Source organism: Borostomias antarcticus, assembly GCF_949987555.1.
Source record: "Borostomias antarcticus genome assembly, chromosome: 4".
In the NCBI taxonomy this organism is placed as follows: domain Eukaryota; kingdom Metazoa; phylum Chordata; class Actinopteri; order Stomiiformes; family Stomiidae; genus Borostomias; species Borostomias antarcticus.
Window position 1 is genome coordinate 26,333,248 of NC_140237.1, and position 22,770 is coordinate 26,356,017.

Here is a 22,770-nt window from a genome sequence, read left to right on the forward strand (position 1 = left end):
TTGTATTTATTTTGGTGTGCTGGGACCACTGCCTCTTGTGGTGGCAACATAGAACTGCAGGTCAACAACACGACGGAGGGAGGGAGGGAGTGACAACCAAACGATATCTATGGTGCGCTGGCTTCCAGCCACGCACAAAAAAAGAAGTCTAGTGTGAACACAGCCTTACTGTTTACTTTTCTGAATTTTTGCTCTTTGACCTGACAGCAGCTATATCTAATTGTCCGTGTGAACAAATATATAGTTGAAAATTGCGAGTGCAACAGTTAGGCCTACTTGTAGTAACCTGACGTACCCTGATGTTGCACTCCGGTATGGTAGGTGGCGGTATGCACCTTAAGTTGGTTCGCGATCCGTCATTAAGCTGGGAGAAGAAGAAGCAGCAGGCTGTGTCAAGATGGCTACGGAACCAAACAAGTCTGAAATCCTGACCATTTTTAAAAAATTAAGATCTATTCCAACAAATAAGGTAACAGGAAGATATATAAAATGCTACGTATCTATCCAGCGAGAGATAGGGAAATCGGAGATGCATGTATTTATCCATTTGTGGAGTTACGGCTTTTAGCTATGTTAGCCAGCCAGACATTCCTAGCTAAACACAGCTAGCCTAGTGCTATGCTAGCTATATCATGCCATTCTCTCAATGCCGGTAGCTGGCGAGATAGCATAGCTTTGCAATGCTAGCACAAAATCTCAATCTAGCATTCTCACCGTGAATCAATCCGCCAGTAAAGCCACGTATAACATACTAGTCAACGAGATAAATGGCGGAACTAAGGTTAGTGCTAGCTACGGTAGCGCTAAATTAGTGCCCAGTGGGTGCTGTCTGTTGTTTCCTCTGATCTAGTGCTAGCTAACGTTAGCTACCAATTAAACGTAACGTTAGCTAGTAGCTATAATACTATACTAGGCCTAGCCTAAGTATACTAGCTAACGTTAGCTATAGCACGAATTAGTTGAACTCGGAACCAAGCTGTACTGCTGTAGCTAGCTAGTTGATTCTCCTACCCAGCTATATTGGTAACTATGCTATGCTAGTTATCGAGCCATGACCATGAATTTATAGCTGACTTCGTAAGCTAGTGCTAGCTAACCAGCGTGTCAGCGTAGCTAGCTCTATATGACTATCTAGCTAAATTGGCTTGTAGAATTAGCGAGCTAGCTGAGACTCACCCTAACTCTGAACGTCACAACGTCTTAGCTAAGCAATCAAGGTAGCTAGTGTGCTCTACTACTAGCTTCTAGCTATGCTAGCACTAGCTAATTCTTGACGCCAGCTAGTCTAAGCTACGCGTGTCAATAATATATAGCCACTAGTGCTATATAATAATGCATAACCCCGAATAATATACCGACCTGGACCAGGGCTAGTACTAGTCTAGCTAACATAGATAAATGGTAAAAACATATTCCACTTTGCTCTTTAAACAACACTAAAGTAAAATACTGAAAATATCTATAATATGTTTTATGTGGACATGTACTTTTTTCCCAGGCATGCTTTGACTGTGCAGCCAAGAATCCCAGTTGGGCCAGTATAACATATGGAGTGTTCCTGTGCATTGACTGCTCTGGCATTCACCGATCACTGGGAGTACACTTGAGTTTCATCAGGTAGCCGTGATTGTATCACAAACACAGTTTTACAGTCAAGCCGGAAAGTCTGCACACCCCTTTCACCCTCTCTACATTTTATTACATTAGACTTATTCTACAATAGATTGAGTTCAGTTTTTGCACAGTGACTATTTTCATTGACGACTAGACAGTGGTTTTGCAACCGACTATACGACTAGTCTAAAACAGATTCAACCACCACTCACCTGACTATACGACTAGTCTAAAACAGATTCCCAACCACTCGCCTGACTATAGACTAGTCCAAAACAGATTCACCACCACTCAGCCGACTATACGACTAGTCTAAAACAGATTCACAACCACTCGCCTGACTATAGACTAGTCTAAAACAGATTCACAACCACTCACCTGACTATACTACTGGTCTAAAATAGAGATTCCCAACCACTCAGCCGACTATACGACTAGTCTAAAACAGATTCACAACCACTCACCTGACTATACGACTAGTCTAAAATAGAGATTCCCAACCACTTACCTGACTATAAGACTAGTCTAAAATAGAGATTCACAACCACTCACCTGACTATAAGACTAGTCTAACATAGTGATTCCCAACCACTCAGCGGCAGTCAATTTGCGTTTGTTGCGCAGGGTCCCTTCGCTCTCCCCAAAACAGTAGTTCAGCCTGTCTTTACAGCTTATTACTTAGCAAAGATCTAAATGTGATTTATTTAATTGAAGAGTAGGCTACCCTAATAGCCTGTAATATTTAATTAGACTAAAATTAAAACATTGATATTAGCCTATCAAAGGTCATATCTAAACTAGCTTGTTAATTGAATTAAGCAGAGCGAAATTGAATGACTGTTTCATGAAGGGATAGTTGATGTTAAAAATAAAATATAGAAAATAAATTACAGAAGAAAAGCACAATGTGAGTATTATGAAGTATAGACACGTCTATATTTAGTTTGAATGATGAGAGCAGTTGAGTTGAGCGCCCAAAATCTTTTATTTCGCCCTATTGCTCTACCCCCCCCCCCCCCCCAAGTTTAAAATAAAATGAAATTAAATCAAATGTATGCTTTGCATGATAATAGAGATCATATCAAAGGGTGTACACACTTGTGTACATACTGTATATTTCACATTTTGATTTTTAATAAATTGGCACAAATGTCTAAAAACCTGTTTTCACTTTGTCATTATGGGCTATTTTGTGTAAAATTCTGAGACAAAATGAATTTAATCTATTGCAGAATAAGTCTGTAACGTAATAGGGTTAGGGTTAGAAGGTGAAAGAGATGTGCAGACTTTCCGGCTTGACTGTAAATGTAACCGAGTCACTCCTCAGTATTACTACCCACCCACACCATTGCGTCACCAGCTTATTGTGGCATAGTTGGCTAAAGTGGTGTTTTCAGAGATTGTCATGTGCGTTGGCAAGTCAGAAGACCTGGGATTGGATCCAGCATGGGCAAGTGAGGGTGGAAGCAATACTGACGAGCGTTGCAGTGACATCTGTTACATACACACAAATATGCAAACTGTTTTACAAAATCAGTTCGATTACTTTGAACTACATCCTTCAAACTGTTTGTTAATGTTAATGAGAAGAGTCAGGTGAAGATCTACCACATAATGACACATTTAAACAAGTTGCAGTATGTTTGTTTGTGTGTGTGTGTGTGTGTGTGTGTGACCTAGCATAACAAAGTGCATACGTGTGAATCAGTTCGTAACCCACCCATTCCTGCTTTCGGGTGGGAATACATTTTGAAGTTGACTCTGTTATCAGTAGAAATGAACACACTTTTAATGCCTGGTCCTGGTGAAGCATGTTGTTGATGACTGCTTTGTTTTTGTCAGATCCACTGAGCTTGACTCCAACTGGAATTGGTTTCAGCTGAGATGTATGCAAGTCGGAGGAAATTCCAATGCAGTAAGGACATATTAACCATCTAGACCCCATAGCTACAGCAACTGGTTATTGCTAATGACTTGGTTTATGGTAAATTTAACAAATTACCTAGGGACAATTGAATATTTGTCTTTTTCAAAATGTCTATTGGGGCAATACCAGCATAAAACATTGACATCATGCTTGTGGTTGGATTTGTGCTGTAATGTAGCCAACATAAAACATTGATATAGTGCGGCTTGTGGTTGGATTTGTGCTATAATGTCTAAATTCTGGCTTCTGACTAGGGCTGGGTTAAAAAAAAAATTTGATTTATCGATTCTGAATCGATCTTTAATTTAATGAATGAAGGAATGAATTTAAGCAATAAACCACTCGAGGCCGTGTGTTATAGTGATTTTATAACAGGTAGGGGGCGTTGTTAGGCACGACGCGAAGCGGAGTGCCTAAAACCCCCCTAGCTTTTATAAAATCACTATACCACACGGCCTCGAGTGGTTTATTGCTTTTATACAACGGTTACTACATCTATTAGTGTAAAATAAACACACAGCAATGTAAAATATTACGATTTATTCAAAACGAAGCATCATTCCCTCAATTCCGCCGAGAAAAATAGTTCCTCTTACAAAAGGGTTGCCAAGCAACAACAACAACTACAATGCATTTGGATCAAATGAGTGCATAACTTGGCAGTCATGTAATTAAGGTTTCAGCTAAAAAAAAAAAGTTTTTGGTAACACTAACCGAATCGATATTGAATCGAATCGAATCGTGATAATCGATTCTGAACCTTGTGAATCGGTTTGGAATTGATTCTTGAAATTCGAATTGATACCCAGCCCTACTTCTGACCTCTGTGCAGAATAGTATCAATTGCTGATGCTGAGAGTGATGTAACTTATCCTTTTGTCTTCCCTCACTGTTTTTTTCTGTGTGTAAAGACGGTGTTTTTCCGGCAGCATGGCTGCTCCACCACCGAGACCAACGCCAAGTACAACAGCCGAGCAGCCCAAATGTACCGGGAAAAGATTCGACAGCAAGCCAACGCTGCCCTGTCAAAGTACGGTTCAGAAGTGAGTATCTAAGTATCATCGGTTTATCAGTGGTATTGCCCCATATGTATTTTATCATTCCTCTATTAGGCATGTCAAATGTACTTTCACTGTAAATAAACTGGCTTCTGATTACTACTTATCTACATGGCAGAACATGTTTCTATTCATGTCTCTTTTAATATCATTGGAATCATTATTTACATGTTTACTGAGTCATCAGGAGAATTGTATTTTGAAAATTGTATGTTTTTAGTAGAAAGTATTGTCTTATTATTCACAATACTCAGCAAATACCTCTCCATTGTCTCCCACAGCTTTTGATTGATCCGGGAGTAAGCACCCAGGAAGAGGCTCCTGGGAAGAAAGAGAGTGACTTCTTTGCTGAGCACACTCAGGTATGCCTGTATTCTTCTGTACACATTCAAGACATGCATGGGCACAGGTCTCCTGCTTTGAGTGGTACCGCAAGTGGCACTGATTTGCAATTTACGGGGACCTTTCAAAATCCCACTTTAGGCACCCTTGATTCTTCTTTATTTGATATTTATTTAAGGGGCACAGTCACGCTTGTTTCAGTTGATATTATTTCTTCTTAAAATCACCATCAGTGTAGCCGTTTCCCTACATGGAGCGAAGCTTCTGAATACTGAACTGAGATTTGAATACCAACGGCAGCCCTATAGTGAGTGTACAAAGCAATATGTGTTGGCAATGGGAAAATGAACTGTGGCTCGCACCAATGAATGATGGGCTCTAGTACTATGATGGATGCACAAAGGGACGGACGAACGGTGGGTTGATTGGTTGGCTCATTCATAAGTAGAAACAGGATCTAGGACAATCACGTTTCTGATCTAAGCAATGACTGGCACTCTGAGGCTACCCTCTGGGCTGGAATGTTGTTTATTCTCACACATGCCCGGAAACGAAAAGTGAAATGAGGCAGGCAATTGTTGGCTTGGTGTATTTTGGCCTCCCCTGGCCACGTTTTCTTTGGGGGTGATGCGCTTCTGACCAACTTTTCAGGAGCACTCAGCCCGACTGTCAGCAGCAGCCTAACTTTAGCTAAATTTTTAGGGTTACAAATCTAACTCGTTTCTACACTGAAAATATATATTTCCCAGTCGAAATGAGACATAATTCCTACATATTATGAAAGCCAATGCTTTATTAGAATCTGTTAAAAGCCCTAAACGGACAAAAATCAATGTGTTCACTTAAAATTGCATTTCCCACGAATGAGCCATTGTGACATCTGACTCATTTTGATAGAGCGCGTCACATATACACAATATACAATACGATGTACATTATACACGATATAATACAAAAATATGCTTGTTTAAACTATAGGCCTTTATAGCATAGACAGGCCTGCTGCCAGACAAATTGAGTTTGCTTGCTCAACGACGCCTCTTGGCAGCTATTGTGCAGCACTGAATAAGGAGGTGGTCTGGAGTGGTCCGAATGCCTCTCTGAAACTTTGCTGCCGCTGTCGTGGTTGCTCTGACCACGTGGTAGGGCGAAGTATTGAATTTTGGCTGACTGTACTGGGCGCGTACTGCTTGCTTGCGTTCATGAATATCCGAAGCAATGACGTTCCATGTAGTGTCAGAAAACCGTTTAATCATTCCCTATATAGTTCACTATATGGCAAAAACTCATAGGGAATAGGGAGTGAGAAAAGGATTTCGAACACAGCTTGTGTCTTTGTACCTTTTGTTATATAGTGAACTAATCTTGTAAATTAATGCTTGCGTTCATTGCGTTCATGCTTGCTTTCAGCCTGCAAACAGCTGGGACATGGCGTCCCCCTCCTTAACAGAGCAGAATGGAGCAGCCATCACCCCTCAGCTGATGGAGGAGATGCCCAAAGCTGCAGAGACCAGCAACACCCGTGAGTACACATGACTTCATGAGTGCAGTAATAGTAATACAAGTCAGTATTTACACCAACCTTGACATAAGAGAAAACTACATTCTTTACTTCTGCCCCAGCGACAGGAGCTCAATTCATTATTTGGAGTATTTGTTTTTTGTCCCGATACTCCAAACCGATGCCACCGTCGCTGTAAGGTTACACTGAGTGACTGCTGCACCGGAGTGGAGGAGAGACGGAGGCTAAAATGCTTCTTAAATTGACAGCCCTAACCCAGCTACCGACACAAGCACGTTGGTGGGGCGAGAGTTGGAATGAGCAAAGCTGGACTAGGATGCCGTAGCCTATGTTTGGTAGCAAACAGCCCACAAAACATTTTTTAAGCCATTTTTTAAACTATCAGCCTCTAGTTTATGGTGGTACAAAAATGTTTTTTATAAAACTGAATTGGAAGTGGTTTTCAAGAGTTTATGGATGTAGCCAGAATGCGAAAATCAAACCTACTTGTCAGAACGTGAAAGTGAAACCTAAACTTGGGCAGACTGACACAGTAACAAGCCATGATAAAATAAACCCTCACATGATTAAATCATAAACAAATAGTCAGCTAGCAAGCTAAACAATCTAGCAAACCTACAATCTACAAGTAGCAGGTGGCAAAAGTTGTACAACAAGGCAATGACTATCTAGCGTGCATTGCTCAGCTTGTCACCGGTAGATATAGACTATGCAATGCTGCCACCAAGGGGTTGAGAACAAATAATATTTGGTATTCGTTCGTTCACACCAGAGTATTAGAAGCCTGTAAAATGTTATTCAGGACAGCCCTAGTAGGAAACGACAAAAATATTATGTGTAGCACCTTTTACCAAACACAATGATTTGTGCTCACCAAAGAATTTGATTGTTCCCAGAATCAGAGGAGGGTCCCAGCATCGAGGGTCTGAGCACATCACCCAAAGCTTCCACCGGTGAGTCCCTGTCCTCTCCAAGGATAGAAGGAACATGCTCAATTATAGCTGCTGTACAGCAGTGAGTCGGACCGGGCATTTTGCAGAGGAAGTTGGAGGAAGAGGAATCAAATGACGAATACATGAGGGTCTGTGCCCGGACTCTAGTTATCTTAAATTAAAAATATCTTTAAAATCGTGTCTGAAATCCACACAATACAAAAACAAGTCATGTTCTTGTTGAGCTACGTGCCAAGTGCTTGGCCTTCTAATAAAACGATGCAGGAGGTCTTTCCCAGCTGTGGTACCTTCTTCAGCCCCAGGGAGAGGTTGAATAGGTGTTGGAACACGCCAGCCAGCTGTCTCACACACTCCTTAAGCACCCTGGGGCTAATTCCGTCAGGGCCAGAGGCCTTTTTGATTTGTAGCCTTTGGAGTTCACCCCTTACCTGACTCTGAATGAATGGTCTAGTGGAGGCAGAGGGGTAGTTGGGGGGCAGGGGCGGAGGCATTGAGCTGCCTCCTAGCCTCACAGGGGAAGAGGGGGGCACGGGCGGAGGCGTTGGGCTGCCTTCTAGCCTCATTGGGGTGGGGGTGTGGATTTGAGAACTGTTGTAATGGCAGTTGATGCAAATCACTGTTGAGAAAATTACTTGAATTCCTATCCCTACTGTATATCAATCTCCAGTAGTTTATTGTCGATCTTGCATGTCGCTTTCCATATGAGGAGTGAAAATATCACTAACCCTATAGCCAGCTACCCATCCGATAGTAGAAGGGATGGCCTCTTTAGTTCTGTCACCCTGAGTTGAATAGCCTATCGGTGTGTCCACTCGTTTGCCATGATGTCATTTGTGTTTCAGATGTGAAGCCCTCCATTATTGGAAAAAAGAAGCCTATAACTGCCAAGAAAGGGGTGAGTAACATTACCCGCAGCAGAACCAACTGAGGAGTGAGGAAATACATGTGTCCACTACGCCAAATGGACACTTGAATTGCCTAACATGATTAACTGTTGTTTTTTTACATTTTGTTTAACCTTCATTTCTTCAGTCTAGGGATGTACGCAGCAAATATTTTCACTGACGACTAGACGGTGGTTTTGCAACCAACTGTACGACTAGTCTAAAACAGAGATTCCCAACCACTCAGCCGACTATACGACTAGTCTAAAACAGATTCACCACCACTCGCCTGACTATAGACTAGTCTAAAACAGATTCCCCACCACTCGCCTGACTATAGACTAGTCTAAAACAGATTCACAACCACTCGCCTGACTATAGACTAGTCTAAAACAGATTCACCACTACTCGCCTGACTAGAGACTAGTCTAAAACAGATTCACCACCACTCGCCTGACTATAGACTAGTCTAAAACAGATTCACAACCACTCGCCTGACTATAGACTAGTCTAAAACAGATTCACCACCACTCGCCTGACTATAGACTAGTCTAAAACAGATTCACCACCACTCGCCTGACTATAAGACTAGTCTAAAATAGTGATTCACAACCACTCAGTGGCAGTCAATTTGCGTTTGTTGCGCAGGGTCTCTTCGCTCTCCCCAGAACAGTAGTTCAGCCTGTCTTTACAGCTTATTACTTCGCAAAGATCTAGATGTGATTTATTTTGTTTAATTGAAGAGTAGGCTAGCCTAATAGCCTGTAATATTAAATTATGCTAAAATTAGAACATTGATATTAGCCCATCAAAGGTAATATCTAATCTAAACTAACCTTTTTAATAGAATTAAGAAGAGTGCAATGGAATGCCTGAGTGACTGTTTCATGAACGGATATTTGACGTAGGAAAACGAAAAATAAACAACCCCAAAAAAGCACAATGTGCCAAACTTAAATAAATAGCCTACTTTGGACATTGGTATAGCCTATTCAAGTCTCTAAACATATTTCTTTTAAGTCAGAACACAGACATAAAACAAGGCTGCATGCTCTCCTATAGCCTATTCTACCCACTAAGGTGCGTGAAGAAAACATACTCGTCTGGCTTTGAAGATGATCAAAGTGGGCTCACAACTTTCCCAACTGTTACGGAGGCACATTTTTCTTCGCAACCAGCTCCATGTCTACTTGTTCTCTTCCATAGTGTAGCGTGTGAAGAATAGACACGTCTATAGTTTGACTGATGAGAGCATGTGAATTGAGTTGAGCACCAAAAATCATTTATTTTGCCCTATTGCTCTGCCCCCCCCCCCCCCCCCCCCCAAAAAAAGAGAAAGCTGCTTTGAAAAAAAATAGGCCTAAACATCTCATACTCTGATGTATCACAGTTAACAATTTCTCTCTGGGTCCATCTTGGTTATCCCCTTGGATCATTGAGGCTGCTAGTGCCAAGCTGTTACACTAGTTGGGCTTTGTATATAGCTCGGACCCCTTTGTAACTTTTTGTTATTCTGCTATGTGTGTAGCTCTAACTCTGTGATCCCACCTCCAGCTGGGTGCTAAGAGGGGCCTTGGGGCCCAGAAAGTGAGCAGCAAGAGTTTCTCTGAGGTGGAGAAGCAGGCGCAGGTGGCTGAGAAGATGAGGGAAGAACAGGCTGCTGAGGCCAAGAAGCAGGCTGAAGAGTCCATGTGAGTAAGCCTGCTCTGGATATGTTCACATTTCAAAACAAATGGTTGGTATCTGGTCCAAAACAACACTTATAAAGTGCTGGTTTCAAATGATTATTTTCCTTGTTGCAGTGTGGCATCAATGCGATTGGCCTACAAGGAGCTGGAAATTGACAGAAAGATGGAGGACAAAAAGCTTCAGAACCTGGAAGGGAAGAAGAGGGAGCAGGCTGAGAGATTGGGCATGGGGTTTGGCAACCGGAGGTAAAATTAGAACATGTTTTTTTCCTTAGTAGAACGTCACAGTTGTGATTAGAGGCCAGGCAGCGTAGCTGGCGGAACCCTATTGTATTTGCCAATATTATTATTATTATTTTTATTAGGGGCCTAGCCCTGAAAGGGCGAGGACCCTATTGTTATTGTACTCATTCCCTATTATTATTATTATGACGGCTAACTCTGTGTGTGTGATTGGTCAAAAGTTAATTTCTCTCACACCTCACCCACCTTGGAAAACTAGGCTCCAAGAAATATTGTATCGATTGGCCAGATGGTGGCGCTATAGGAACCGTTTGAAATCGCGAACTTTGAACAGGCATATCTCAGGCCCCGTTTGACCTACAGACATGAAACTTTGCATACATATGTCTCTCCTCATGATGAACAAATTTCCCTCAAGGACCCATAACTTCCGGTTATATAGATTTTCCGCCATTTTGATTTATTTTTTAAAAAAACACAAAATCATCTCCTCTTAGAGATTTTTTGACCAATCTGCATGAAATCCGGTACACAATCTAAGGACCGATATCTACAGGACTATCACGGCAGATTTTTGAAAAGTTATAAAAATATGCCTTTCTGGGGCAATTCAGTTTGCAGTGTGTGATGCTTGGGCGGGGCTTATTACATAAAGGTGTATAATGTCTCAGTGGATAGACCAAACACCACCAAACTTTGTAGCCATGTCTGGACACATAACAGAAAGGGACCTCTCCATTATTGGCCCAATCTAACCAAATGGGGGCGCTAGAGAGCTCATTTCCGGCGCTTTCATTGTATTTTCATTGACTTCAATGGCCGCCTAGTTCTAATGTGGCTATGGCTTGTTTCGCTTGTTGCCTTTGATGTGTTTATTGCGCTTGGCCCCTATAGAGGCTGCTTGCAGCTTTAATTATTATTATTATTATTATTATTATTATTATCCATCTTCCACTGAAGTCTGACTTCCCGTGGACAAAACATCACCAAACCTTGCACATAGCTCCAGTCCTATACCCAAAGTCCTCAACCTGCATTGTAGGTCAATAAACCTGAAGGTGGCGCTACAGCAACAGTCTAAAGTTTAAAACTTTAAAAAATCATAACAAATCAGCCATAGGTGCTATCACTGTAAAACCACCACGTGAACGTAGTCCCAAGTGACACACAACTTTCATATGCTCTGACCTTGCAGGAATTATGAAGTCCATCATTCTGATTTTTTCATAAACTGTAAAACCTATCTCCTTCCACATTTTTTGTTCAATTGACACCAAAATTGATATACTGTTTCTTTGGACTGTCCTTACCAAACAATCCTCACAGATTTTTGAAATATAAAAAAATGGGCCCACAGCGCATCAAAGTTTTACTTCAGTTCTGTACACAATTCCTACGAATTCTCGCCAAATCAATGTCTGATCTTCCTCATAAAAAGTGACAACATTGGCAACATATCCAAGATGTAGTGTGATTTCTTTCAGAATTTTGACCCTCAAACGGTCAATGGAAAAGAATATATCTAAACCTAACTCCTCCCACATTTTTTTTCCATTGCAACCAAAATGCATACACTGCATCAGACAGCCCACACCAAACGAACCAGACAGATTTTTGAAATATCAAAAACTGAGCGCATGATGCATCAAAATGTTTTACTATTAGCAATACTGTAAATTTACAACAAATTCTCTCTCAATAAATGTCCAATGTTCATGAAAAACTAGGGCAAAATTGTCATGACATGGTAGATGCAGTGTGATTTTTTCAGAATTTTATCTCAAATTTAATTTTTGAAAATATGTTTAATTCTGTCCTCTGAAACCAACACTTCATACAGAGAAATCTACACTACCCACAATCCAACGCAAGCTCCACCAATCGGAGACATCGCTGTTGGCAACCCTACCCAACCCGCGCCGAGGATTACAATGACTATGACCTCTTATCCTGCACCCTGGTGACTGGCTTAGTCAATTTGAAGCCAAACATGAATTGTTGCTAATTAGCTCAGTGAGATAGAGGATGTTGCTTGGTGACAGAGGTTACAAGTTCAATCCTCAACTGATGCAAAATGAACATTGGGATGTCAACTTTCTTGTCTTCCTATTCTCTCGCTTATTGCTCCTAAACTTGTCTGAAATTGCCTGGCCCCGGCTAATTGCTGCATAGCAGCTTTAATTGTTAATTGTCATTAGCAAGACTGTTGATGTCATGTCATTCCAGAATGGTCCATTGGCTGTCACAGTGCCTCCTCTCCAACCAAACTTAAAAGGCCAACACGGATGTAAATTTAAATGAGCTGAAAATGTATGTTATTATTATGGCAATGAACAGAGACTAATAATCTCGGCGTTACTGCAGCATAAAAAAGACCTTAACCAGTAAGCACCCCCCTCTTGAATAGTTTACCCCCCCCCCCCCCACACAAATAACAATCACCCTGCAGCCCAGCGTTCACTCAGTCTGGATACATCTGATCAGTACATAATAAATTAAATAACAATAACATAGTTTTGATCTGATAACTCATAAAATCATGAATTGTTATTGTTATAGGTTTATGCATGTGTATGTAAGATGCATTCATCTTGTGTGCCAGGGTGTCCTGTTGACAATGAAACTCGTTGGTGTGTCAGGCTGATTTTGTTTGAAATTAGTGGTGTTTGTGGATATTCCTCGGGGGGGCACACGCCCTGGAACATGACATCCAAAGTGGGGTAGGTATTAATTGATAAGGGTAGGTATTAATTGATACGTAGGGTAGGTATTAATTAACAGTGAAATTACAGAAAGATTGCCATGTATTCCCTGAAATCACCCCCACCTGTGTTGGCCTAATGCAGAATGTCAGATTAATGAAAGGGTCTAATCACCACTAGTTACCCGCTATGTCCTTTCAACCCTAGTTCAAAACCATTACAAACCAGACCTCAATATTTATGGTCAATGGCTGGATGATAAATGAACATGCAGGAATGTGTCTGTGTGTTCTCATGGTGTATGTATTATTTTTCTCAGTGCTGTGTCTCACTCAGTGATGTCGGAGATGCAGGTGATTGAACAGGAGACGCCTGTTGGGGCAAAATCCTCCCCTCACTCCAAATTCGATATGTTTGATGAGCCCGGCTTGACATCTGGACCCCCCAAGTATGTCTCTCACAGGGCTTCCATTTTTCACTTCTGCAGTTCTTTTGAATGGTGCAAATATAGAATGGTCTAGTTCGTATATGTATATCCTTGATGCAGTTCCCTTTGTAATGCCTGGACACAGCAACCCGAAGGCCAGGCAGATCTAGTCTATTATGAATAATTGAATATCTTGTACAAGGCCACTGCTTTTGGAGTTTTTTGAGTGACCATATGTCTTGGGTGTTTTGGTACAGGTACAAGGACAATCCTTTCACCAGTGGGGACAGTTTTGGATCACGGTGGGACTCTGAGGGAGGCACAGCCTCCTTCACCTCATCTTGGGCCGTGGAGAAAGAGGAGTCCAAAGAAGAGGTCACAATCTCCAGCATTCAGCCTATTGGAGAGAGGTAATATATAGGCTACATACAGTACAAATATAAAATTTTAAAAAAGCCCATTGTTCTAATGCAATGTCTGTTGCTCCTGTGTTTCAGGCTGTCCAGTCGCCGTAAGGCCGAGGCCACAGCACCTGTTGCAGAGTCAAGTGAGGCCAGGCAGAAGTTTGCCAATGCAAAGGCAATCTCTTCCGATATGTTCTTTGGACGCGAGAGCAATGCTGAGGTAAACAACCAAAACACAAACTGATTAGAGTGGTGAGGTCTTTAAAGTTAGCATTTAGTGTCAGAGCACTTCATTTATTGATTGCTGTCGGGATGTAATGAGAATTGCAAAGAAATATAACAAAAAGTGCTTCGGAGCCTCCTTTAATTCTGTCAGTTTGGTTTCAATAACTTTAGCTAGCAAGTTTTGCTAGTCACAATTGAGCTTGCTGACATTAAAACGTTATTAATACTATTTTAGTCATGAGACTAATACTACATTTTTCAATAAGTGTATAGATGTTGTCTACATGTTGTCCCCCACCATTATGGTATTGCTCAATTATGTCAATGAAGCAGTGGAAGCAAGTGTAAACATTTTGGAGCCATTTGCAGGTTTATTCTACTGATAATGCATCAATGCAAACTTCAGCAGGATCGCACAAGAAAAAAATCCCACAATGCTCTGCGAATGTGACAGTGACGTCAAAAACAAAACAAAAATGTTTATGACAACAATGGTGGACAAAAATAGTAGAAAACAAGTTAAAACGCACACCACTATGACATTTGTTGCCTTTAATTATCGGTACTCTAATGTCACTGACCCAAAGCAATAAAGTAAGTTAAATCAAGCACAACTGCTCACATTGTCTTTGCTGGTTATGAGCAGCTGGTTTTGACACAGCTGGAGATGTCCCATTCATATCCCTTAACTGTGTACATTTTTATCAGTAAGCTAGTTACTTACCGAGTAGACTGCTCAGGTAAGACGTTTGATGCGAGTAGGAACAATGGTGCTCGTCCTGCAATCAGCGAGATGAATGAAAATACCTGGGATTTATGAAAATCTAATCAATTGGTGCTGATGCCTTTTTGGTTCTAGTATGATGCAAAGACACGCTTGGAGGGCATGTCTGGCAGCACATCCATCAGCTCTGCTGACCTGTTTGGGGACGGCAGTGACCGAACATCAGGTAAAAGTTCATTATTGCCTGTTTTGTGTTTTTACATTCATAATTCTAGGGCAGGAATTGCAATTCCCAAAATGCACTGAAATATCACATTTACATACTTATTCAGACCCTTTACTCAATACTTTGTTGAGTCACCTTTGGCAGCAATTAGAGCCTTAAGACCTCTTGGGTACGATGCTACAAGCTTGGCACACCTCTATTTGGGGTATTCCTCACATCCTCTGCAGATCCTCTCAAGGTCTACCAGGTTAGATGGGGTGTGACGCTGCACAGCCATTTTCAGGTCTTTCCAGAGATGTTTGATCGGGTTCAAATCCAGGCTCTGCCTGGACCATTCAAGGACATTCATTGCTCTGACACGCACTGTCAACTGTGGGACCTTATATAGGCAGGTTTTGTCAATCCCCAATCATGTCCTATCCATTGAATGTATCACAGGTGGACTCCAATTAAGTTGTAGAAACATCTCAAGCAGTGTCAGTGGAAACAAAATGCACCTCAGCTCACTTATGGGTGTCATATCAAAGGGTGTGCACACTTGTGTACATATGTTATTTTACATGTTGATTTTTAATAAATTAGCACAATGTCAAAAAACCTGTTTCCACTGTCATTGTGGGCTATTTTGTGTCGAATTTTGCGACAAAATTGTGACAAAATTGTGCCCATTGCAAATCGGACCGAATGACCTCCAAAGGACTACTGCAGGGTAGGGATTTCATCATTTTAATGGAAAGGCCTTTGGCCTTCAGTGTCACTCAATTTTTTAGGGCACAAAGGCCAAGTGTCAGGGCATGAAGGCCATTGAGTGAAATAAGAGGATTTGGATCCTACAAAAAAAAAAACTTGACTTTAAAGTTTTTATATTTGGGTTAGGCCTACTATTTGACAACGACCTTGGGACATATGAAACCCAAATATAAACTGAACTAGGGCTGCGAGCAGCAGTGAGCGGGCCCTCGCACCCCACACGTGTCGGGGTGTGGTGCCGTTAAAGGGTGTGCTATTTCGGTGTCCAGTACTGAGAGAAACTTCCTGTCACCAGTAGGTGGCGCTCTAAGCGTGACGTAATACCGACGCATAGATGTGTTCAGGACGGTACCTTGATGAAGCCTGAGAAATGTTGTGTAAATCGGATAATGTATGTAGGAGCTATGAGTACTTCCTGCTTGACCTGTAGGCGGCGCTATAAGTATGACTCAATACTGACGCACAGATGTGTTCAGGATGCGACCTTCATCAAGCATGAGCAATTTGGAGTAAATCGGATAACGTATGTAGGAGTTATGAGTACTTCCTGTTTCACCAGTAGGTGGCGCTGTAAGTGTGACTCAATACCGACGCATAGATGTGTTCAGAAGGTGACCTTCATGAAGCGTCAGCAATTTGGTGCAAATCGGATGATGTATGCAGGAGTTATGAGGACTTCCTGTTTCACCAATAGGTGGCGCTATAAGTATGACGCAATACTGACACATAGATGTGTTCAGAACAGAACCGTCATGAAGCATGAGATATATCGGACAAATTGGATAATGTATGGAGGAGTTATGAGGACTTCGTGTTTTATGGCAAAATGTCAAACTTTGGCGGGGCGCCACGGCAAGGGTGTTTGGTGAAAACTCAATTTTTTGATAACTTTTGATCACAAAGGTCTTAAGATGAAGCTGACCGAATAGGAAGTTGATCGGATGAAATCTGTAGGAGGAGTTCGTTAAAGTACGAGGCATGGAAATGGTAAAAACAAGGGGAAAATGGCACATTAAGAGCAAAATGGCGGACTTCCTGTTGCATGTTGGGTATAGCTCCAAGAGACATTTTAGTGTGTCTCGATGAAATACATATGCCCTCCGAATTTTGTTCGCCTACATCAAACTGAAAGGTGGGGCTCGCCATTTTACATTTTCCAGGGGGCGCTCTTGAGCCGTTTTGCCACGCCCATTTCCGTCACCCATGAATTATCAAATTTTTCACCGGGACTGACGTATCTGCAAAGTTTCATCCGTTTTCATCGATGTTTAGGCCGCCAAAAAGGCATTTGTTTTGGAAGAAGAAGGTAGAAGGAGAAGGGAGAATAATAATCCTTCGAAATTCAATAGGGCCTCGCACCGCCAGTGCTCGGGCCCTAATAATAATAATAATCCTTCGAATTTCAATAGGGCCTCGCACCGCCAGTGCTCGGGCCCTAATAATCCTTCGAGTTTCAATAGGGCCTCGCACCGCCAGTGCTCGGGCCCTAATAATCCTTCGAATTTCAATAGGGCCTCGCACCGCCAGTGCTCGGGCCCTAATAATCCATCGAATTTCAATAGGGCCTCGCACCGCCAGTGCTCGGACCCTAACTATCTCTTTTACCATACAAATGGCTAAAATTTAATTATCCTGTATAATAACTGTGTTCTCTGTCCAATAAGAAACATGAATGAAATGGAAAACAAATAGCCTACTGTATTCACTTTTTTGTATCATGAATGCCTCCATAATATTGTTATAAGACATGCAATCTTGGTTGAATCATTTCGATAACAGTAGCCACTAGCAACTGTATAACCCACTGTTAGACAAGATAATTATGTAGCATGCTCTTAGCAGCAGAATCTTGTAGACGTTTCAGTTGTGACATTCTGGGAAGGCAAGTGCAGTGAAACTAGTTTAGGTAGTGTTAGCTATTGCTAGAACCAGCCAAGTGTAATCGGATTCTAACTAGCTATGTTGGCTAGCTAACTAGCAAGGTAGTGGGTTAGGGCTGTGAACTTACACTAGTATTAAAAATGGAAGGTTTAGTTTCAGTCAAACACTCAGTAGGTCAGCTATCAATGCTGGCTGTCAGTGATGTAGCATTAGCTAACTAACTGGTAAGCTGCCTGTGGTCTATGGAGCTAGCTAGAATAACAATAGTTAGCTAGCTAGTTAACCTTAGGTATCACTCGGCACAAATACTTTCTCTGCTCTGGAAATTATTTTGTTGAAAACAAAGAACAGTTGGGCAATGGCATTTTGAAACGTGGCATGATTCATTAGCCAGCTACCTTGCTTGCTTGACTGCCCTATTCAAACCAGAGCTGCAACAATGTAGATAAATAAAGCTTTGATTTGATTGATAGATTGGTTGTGGATTGGTCGCATGCACATGCCTGCGTCACATCGCATCAAAGCCACTCAAGCTACAATATATACTGTTATAACATAGCCTACACTGAATTAATTTAGGAATATCAACAAAATGACAGGACGCTTTCAAAGCAACCTTGAGATTTTGACAGTAGCAAGGGCACAAAAGTCATGGGTACAAATATCAGGGAATTCCAGCTAGAGCGAGGGGCATGGATGGCCATGGCCTCCATGTAATTCCCACCCTGCTATTGGCCATTAAAAGCAGAAGTGCTCATCATCAAACATTATATACTTGTTTAACCAAGTGATTAATCAGTGTTGTGTTGTCTTACTACTTAATAGTGTAATATTCTCGTACTCTTTAGGTGCATCTGGTTTTGACAGTGTGCTACCCTCAAGTCCAGACATTGCTCAGTTCAAACAGGGAGTGAAGACTGTGGCGGGCAAGATGGCTGTACTTGCCAATGGAGTCATGAATACCATTCAGGTGAGAATGACACGAACATATTGACCAGTGTGATTTTTTGTCAGTTTGCAATTAAACAAAATTGCCTCAGACTTTACATTAACTAGTCTCTCATATGTCTGTGTGTTAGGATCGCTATGGCTCCTATTGAACAGAACTGGATGACCCCCTGCTTGGCAGAAGAGAGACTACTTCATACTAACTATTACAGCAAAACAGCCTGTTGCATTCAAATTCAAGAAATGGGGAGGGGGGTCGGGGGTCTCTGTGCTGTCTGTCCCTCCACCTGTAAAGGGTGAATTATAAGAGTGAGACAGTATTATTTTTTTCTCTAGGAGACATAAATGTAATTTTGGACGCACTGGACAGGGTGTTGAGTAATTATCTGAAACAAAACTGTGGAATCAGCTTCTTACTAAAGCTTGTTTTCTGTTCTGTTTTTGGTCTATGATTTCAAAATTATTGATTTAAATATTTTAAAGATTAATATAGTAACCAAACCTATCTTGTAGTTGTATGCTTATAATAGTTTCATTATTTTAATTTTATCTATCTCATGACCTTATCAGGCAGAGTTGTATATTTTTAACATGCAGCAGGATTAGTGTCAATTCTGATTACCCAATGAAATTGAATGCATCACCAATGTTAATAACTGAAATGCAAACAGAAATTGGAGACACTTATATTGGACACATCTTCCGTGTTCTATCATAAGCAAAAGGTGGTTCGACGATGAACATCCTGGATGGGCTGGTTTTAATCAAATTTGCATCAATTTTCCGCAATTGCATGCCTCAGACGTAATCGGTCAGCAGTGTAACATTGTGTAGCACTGCCCACCCTGCACCCCTAAAGCCAGACCTGCATTATCTGTTAGCAAGCAGCAGAGATTAATTATTGGACAGTATTAAAAGTAAACTAGCTACTACTGGAATACATTTCACAGCTGTTCTTTTCACCTATACCTAGTTAAGAAAACTGTATTTTCATTCATGCTCATAAAGATGGACCACTCCGCATGCAAACTTCAGGTGCATTGTGGGGATTACTGTCCGTGAAGAAAACGTGTGCTTTTCTTTTTTATTATAAAGTCTCGGCTGTCCCAGTGCTATCCCATCAAAATAAGAGCCATGAATTAAGGATGGAAAGAGTCTGAGGTGCAGCATAGATGATTCAAACTAATAATGACGGTTGATCAGTCTAGAATTTAATGCTGCTCGTTGCTTGATAGAGACTTTGAGCTGTCAATGACAGAATCTCCCCAAGTTACACCTGTAAGTCAGGAGAAGCTTAGTTTGACATCACTACTGGCCATTCTGGGGATGCTAACATTAGACACAACCCACTTAAGTTTCCTTGTTCGCCTTAGGAAAGACCATATAGCTCACATTTTACCAATAATGTGTTGACAAATGTTTCACCAGCAGAACATGGCATCTACAAGTACTGTATCTCCTTTTTTCCTTTTTTTTTTTGTACATTCTGCCATTGATGACCCAGCCACTTTCATTGCATATTACTGTATGAGTTCATAATTGCTATGAAATTCCAAATCACTTCTGTAATTTAAATTTTATTTTAATTGAGTGAAATTCTAGGAGTTGAGGAAAAAAGTAAACAGAATTCAATAAAGTGAAATTCATTTAAAAATCTGTCATTATCCAAATAAGAATGTGTATGTCTAAAACATGTCATTTCTAAACTTAAAGCACTCCTGTGGTAACTGTAATTACAAAGACTTGACATGTTTTGTTCACATTCACTATCATGTTTGATACCAACAGTGTATTTCCTAGAATGTATCTGACCAAACTGAACTGAGAACAAGGAAACAATGCAACACCCAAAGGCCCATAGCACACGGCATCATGAGACAATTTTGATTTGGTCACAGCACAACAGCCTGGAAAAGTAAACTTGAATTCTATTTCTGTTAGCTGTTGCAATGCATGCATCATCAGTTGTGTTCAGTGTACTTTACCAGGTTAAAATCAATTCACTCAATGTTTTCATTACAGAATGTTTGTTGATTGCCATGTTCTTTGGGTTTACCATCCTTATCAAAGTTTGTCATTTTTTGATATTTCATTTAGCATTTCAAATTATTTGTGTTGTATGATTTGTGTTATGGAATCATTTGGAGGTCTAGATCTATAATGAGGCTTTCATGGCTCATGATTGGATTTAATTTATTTGAATTGCATGAAATTAAATTCTGCAATTCAAATTTGGATTGCAAATCTGTACCCCATAGTCTGTTGAATTAAGTTCTGATATGCTGTTATTTGCTATCGTCATGTCAGTATTGGAGATGAAGGGGAAAAAAAACTTGCAGTCCAAGGCCTAGTTCAAATACCACTCTGACGTAGCACCAAACTGGGGTATATAGCACATTCTTGCTCGGAATGGAGTGTCGTCTAAAACCTAGCCTCGCGTCACCAGTCTCTCCTCGGAGAGCCTGGTATCTATTACTTCACTGCCTTAAGCCCGCCCCATCATCCGGCTCGAGCCTGTAGAGCCCGCCTCCAACATCCGCTTGCTTTATTTTTCCTTAACCGGTAGTTCTCCTCGCATCTTCTTTTACAATTTTCGTCGGTGTTATGCCTGGTGATGCCATCGCGAATGTTATCTACTCGAAACTTCATGTGCAGCCTACAGTAAAAACATTACAACAACTGTTCGTCTTCCGGATGATTATGCGATTCGTCATCGCGCTTCCGCTCTAGACCGGCGAAACAACACCGAACGAGAAAGGCTCCAGACTATCTCAAACCTAGCAGTCTGCCAAGCTGCACTGTTGACTATAATTCAGCAGCATCTGATGTTCTTTGGACAGGTTGCTGCTGAAATGAGGAGGAATTCTTGTCATCTCCATATTGTAACAAAGCATGCAGCAAACGGCGATGTCACTAGACTTTAAAGTGTGACAGGACGTGTTTGCCCTTTGAAGTTTTGCCCACAGTATTTCCCATATAATGGAATGGCTACACTAACGGTGATTTTAAAAAGGTATACACAGAATTTAAGCATTTAAATAAAACAAAAATTAAAATGAATCAAAATATTAACTGAAACCAGTGCGATTGTGCCCCTTTAACCACACAATGAACTGTTGAGAAATGGGCACTATAGAGATAAGAGGTTGTGGCAGTAAGCTAATGCCAAACCTAGCTGGCTAGCTAGTGAGGAGACAGCCCTTCATGAACCACTGGAGGTCCTTGGTGTTTGTGGATGAATTGTAGCATGATCTTCACTGCATGACTTAAGGCTTAGTTCACACTGTAGGTCTTAATGCTCAATTCCGATTTTTTACACAGATCCGATTTTTTTGTTTAGCTGTTCACATTACATTTTAAATGTAACCTATATTTGAATGCCGTGTTAACAGCCCACGGCCCTGAACAGACCCGCATGCGCAGAAGAACAATAACAAAGACGTCAGGACGTCACGCGCAGCGCACCGTTTATGGAAGTAACTTTAACCATGGATAACGTTCTATTAACCCTCCTGTTACATTCAGGGTCAAATTGACCCGTTTTAAAGTTTGAAAATCTAGGAAAAATACTTAAAATGATTTTTTTTGTATGAAACCTCTTCTGCTTACCTTAATTAGTACTATAAAGATGTAAAATGAAAATGGTTCATGTCATGTATTTGCAACCCCCACCTGCATGTTTATATCACAGAGATTGCATTTGGGTCAATCTGACCCGGCAGTGAAAGTGGAGGCTAAAAGGGGTCAGAAGTTCAATTGTGATGCATATTGTCATTACATACTCCCTCCCATACACACACACACACACACACACACACACAGAAGAGCTCGCTGTCTCTCCTCTCCTGTCATTTGGGTTTAATTGGAACTATTGATCGCAGGGTGTGTGTATATGACGTGTGTGTGTGTGCGCGTTCTGCCTTGACCAACGCTCGGCGATGACTGGCAGAGCCGAAAAGCCGGACTGGAAAAAAGCCTGGATGTGCACACACCCACACACATATACACACACACAATAGTCTATTTGAATACCCTTTCAAGCAGACACCATCCCTCCCTCCCTCCCTCCCTCCCTCCCTCCCTCCCTCCATTCATCCATCCATCCATCCATCCATCCATCCATCCAACACCTTCAATATAAATGTATGTACAGACATGGAAATCATATTACAGGGTCCTATCCACCCCCACCTACTGTACACACACACACACACACACAGTGCTACACAACCTATTTCCCATAATGACTGGG

At 41.3% G+C, this 22,770-nt stretch overlaps 1 protein-coding gene across 2 annotated transcripts; it reads left to right on the top strand.

Moving 5' to 3' along the window:
- Positions 1-378: 378 nt before the first annotated feature.
- Positions 379-21,902, top strand: arfgap2 (ADP-ribosylation factor GTPase activating protein 2). 2 transcript variants are annotated; one of them, XM_084436948.1, is made up of 17 exons: positions 379-469; positions 1,499-1,617; positions 3,457-3,529; positions 4,453-4,584; positions 4,881-4,961; positions 6,352-6,463; positions 7,360-7,416; positions 8,259-8,311; positions 9,855-9,991; positions 10,103-10,234; positions 12,072-12,191; positions 13,253-13,381; positions 13,618-13,770; positions 13,858-13,984; positions 14,849-14,939; positions 18,419-18,540; positions 18,650-21,902. In XM_084436948.1, the coding sequence occupies exons 1-17, from the start codon at positions 398-400 to the stop codon at positions 18,668-18,670; spliced, it is 1,731 nt and encodes a 576-aa protein (XP_084293074.1). In that variant the 5' UTR covers positions 379-397; the 3' UTR covers positions 18,671-21,902. The 2 variants fall into 2 exon arrangements, with proteins under 2 accessions (XP_084293074.1, XP_084293075.1); XM_084436949.1 differs by lacking the exon at positions 12,072-12,191.
- The last annotated feature ends 868 nt before the right edge of the window (positions 21,903-22,770 follow it).

What these genes read in the sequence shown, in the direction of transcription:
- arfgap2 (XM_084436948.1), top strand. Translation starts at nt 398, where the DNA reads ATGGCTACGGAACCAAACAAGTCTGAAATCCTGACCATTTTTAAAAAA. An exon ending in GATCTATTCCAACAAATAAG is followed by an intron (nt 470 to 1,498) that starts GTAACAGGAAGA and finishes CTTTTTTCCCAG; the next exon opens with GCATGCTTTGACTGTGCAGC. An exon ending in CTATAACTGCCAAGAAAGGG is followed by an intron (nt 8,312 to 9,854) that starts GTGAGTAACATT and finishes TCCCACCTCCAG; the next exon opens with CTGGGTGCTAAGAGGGGCCT.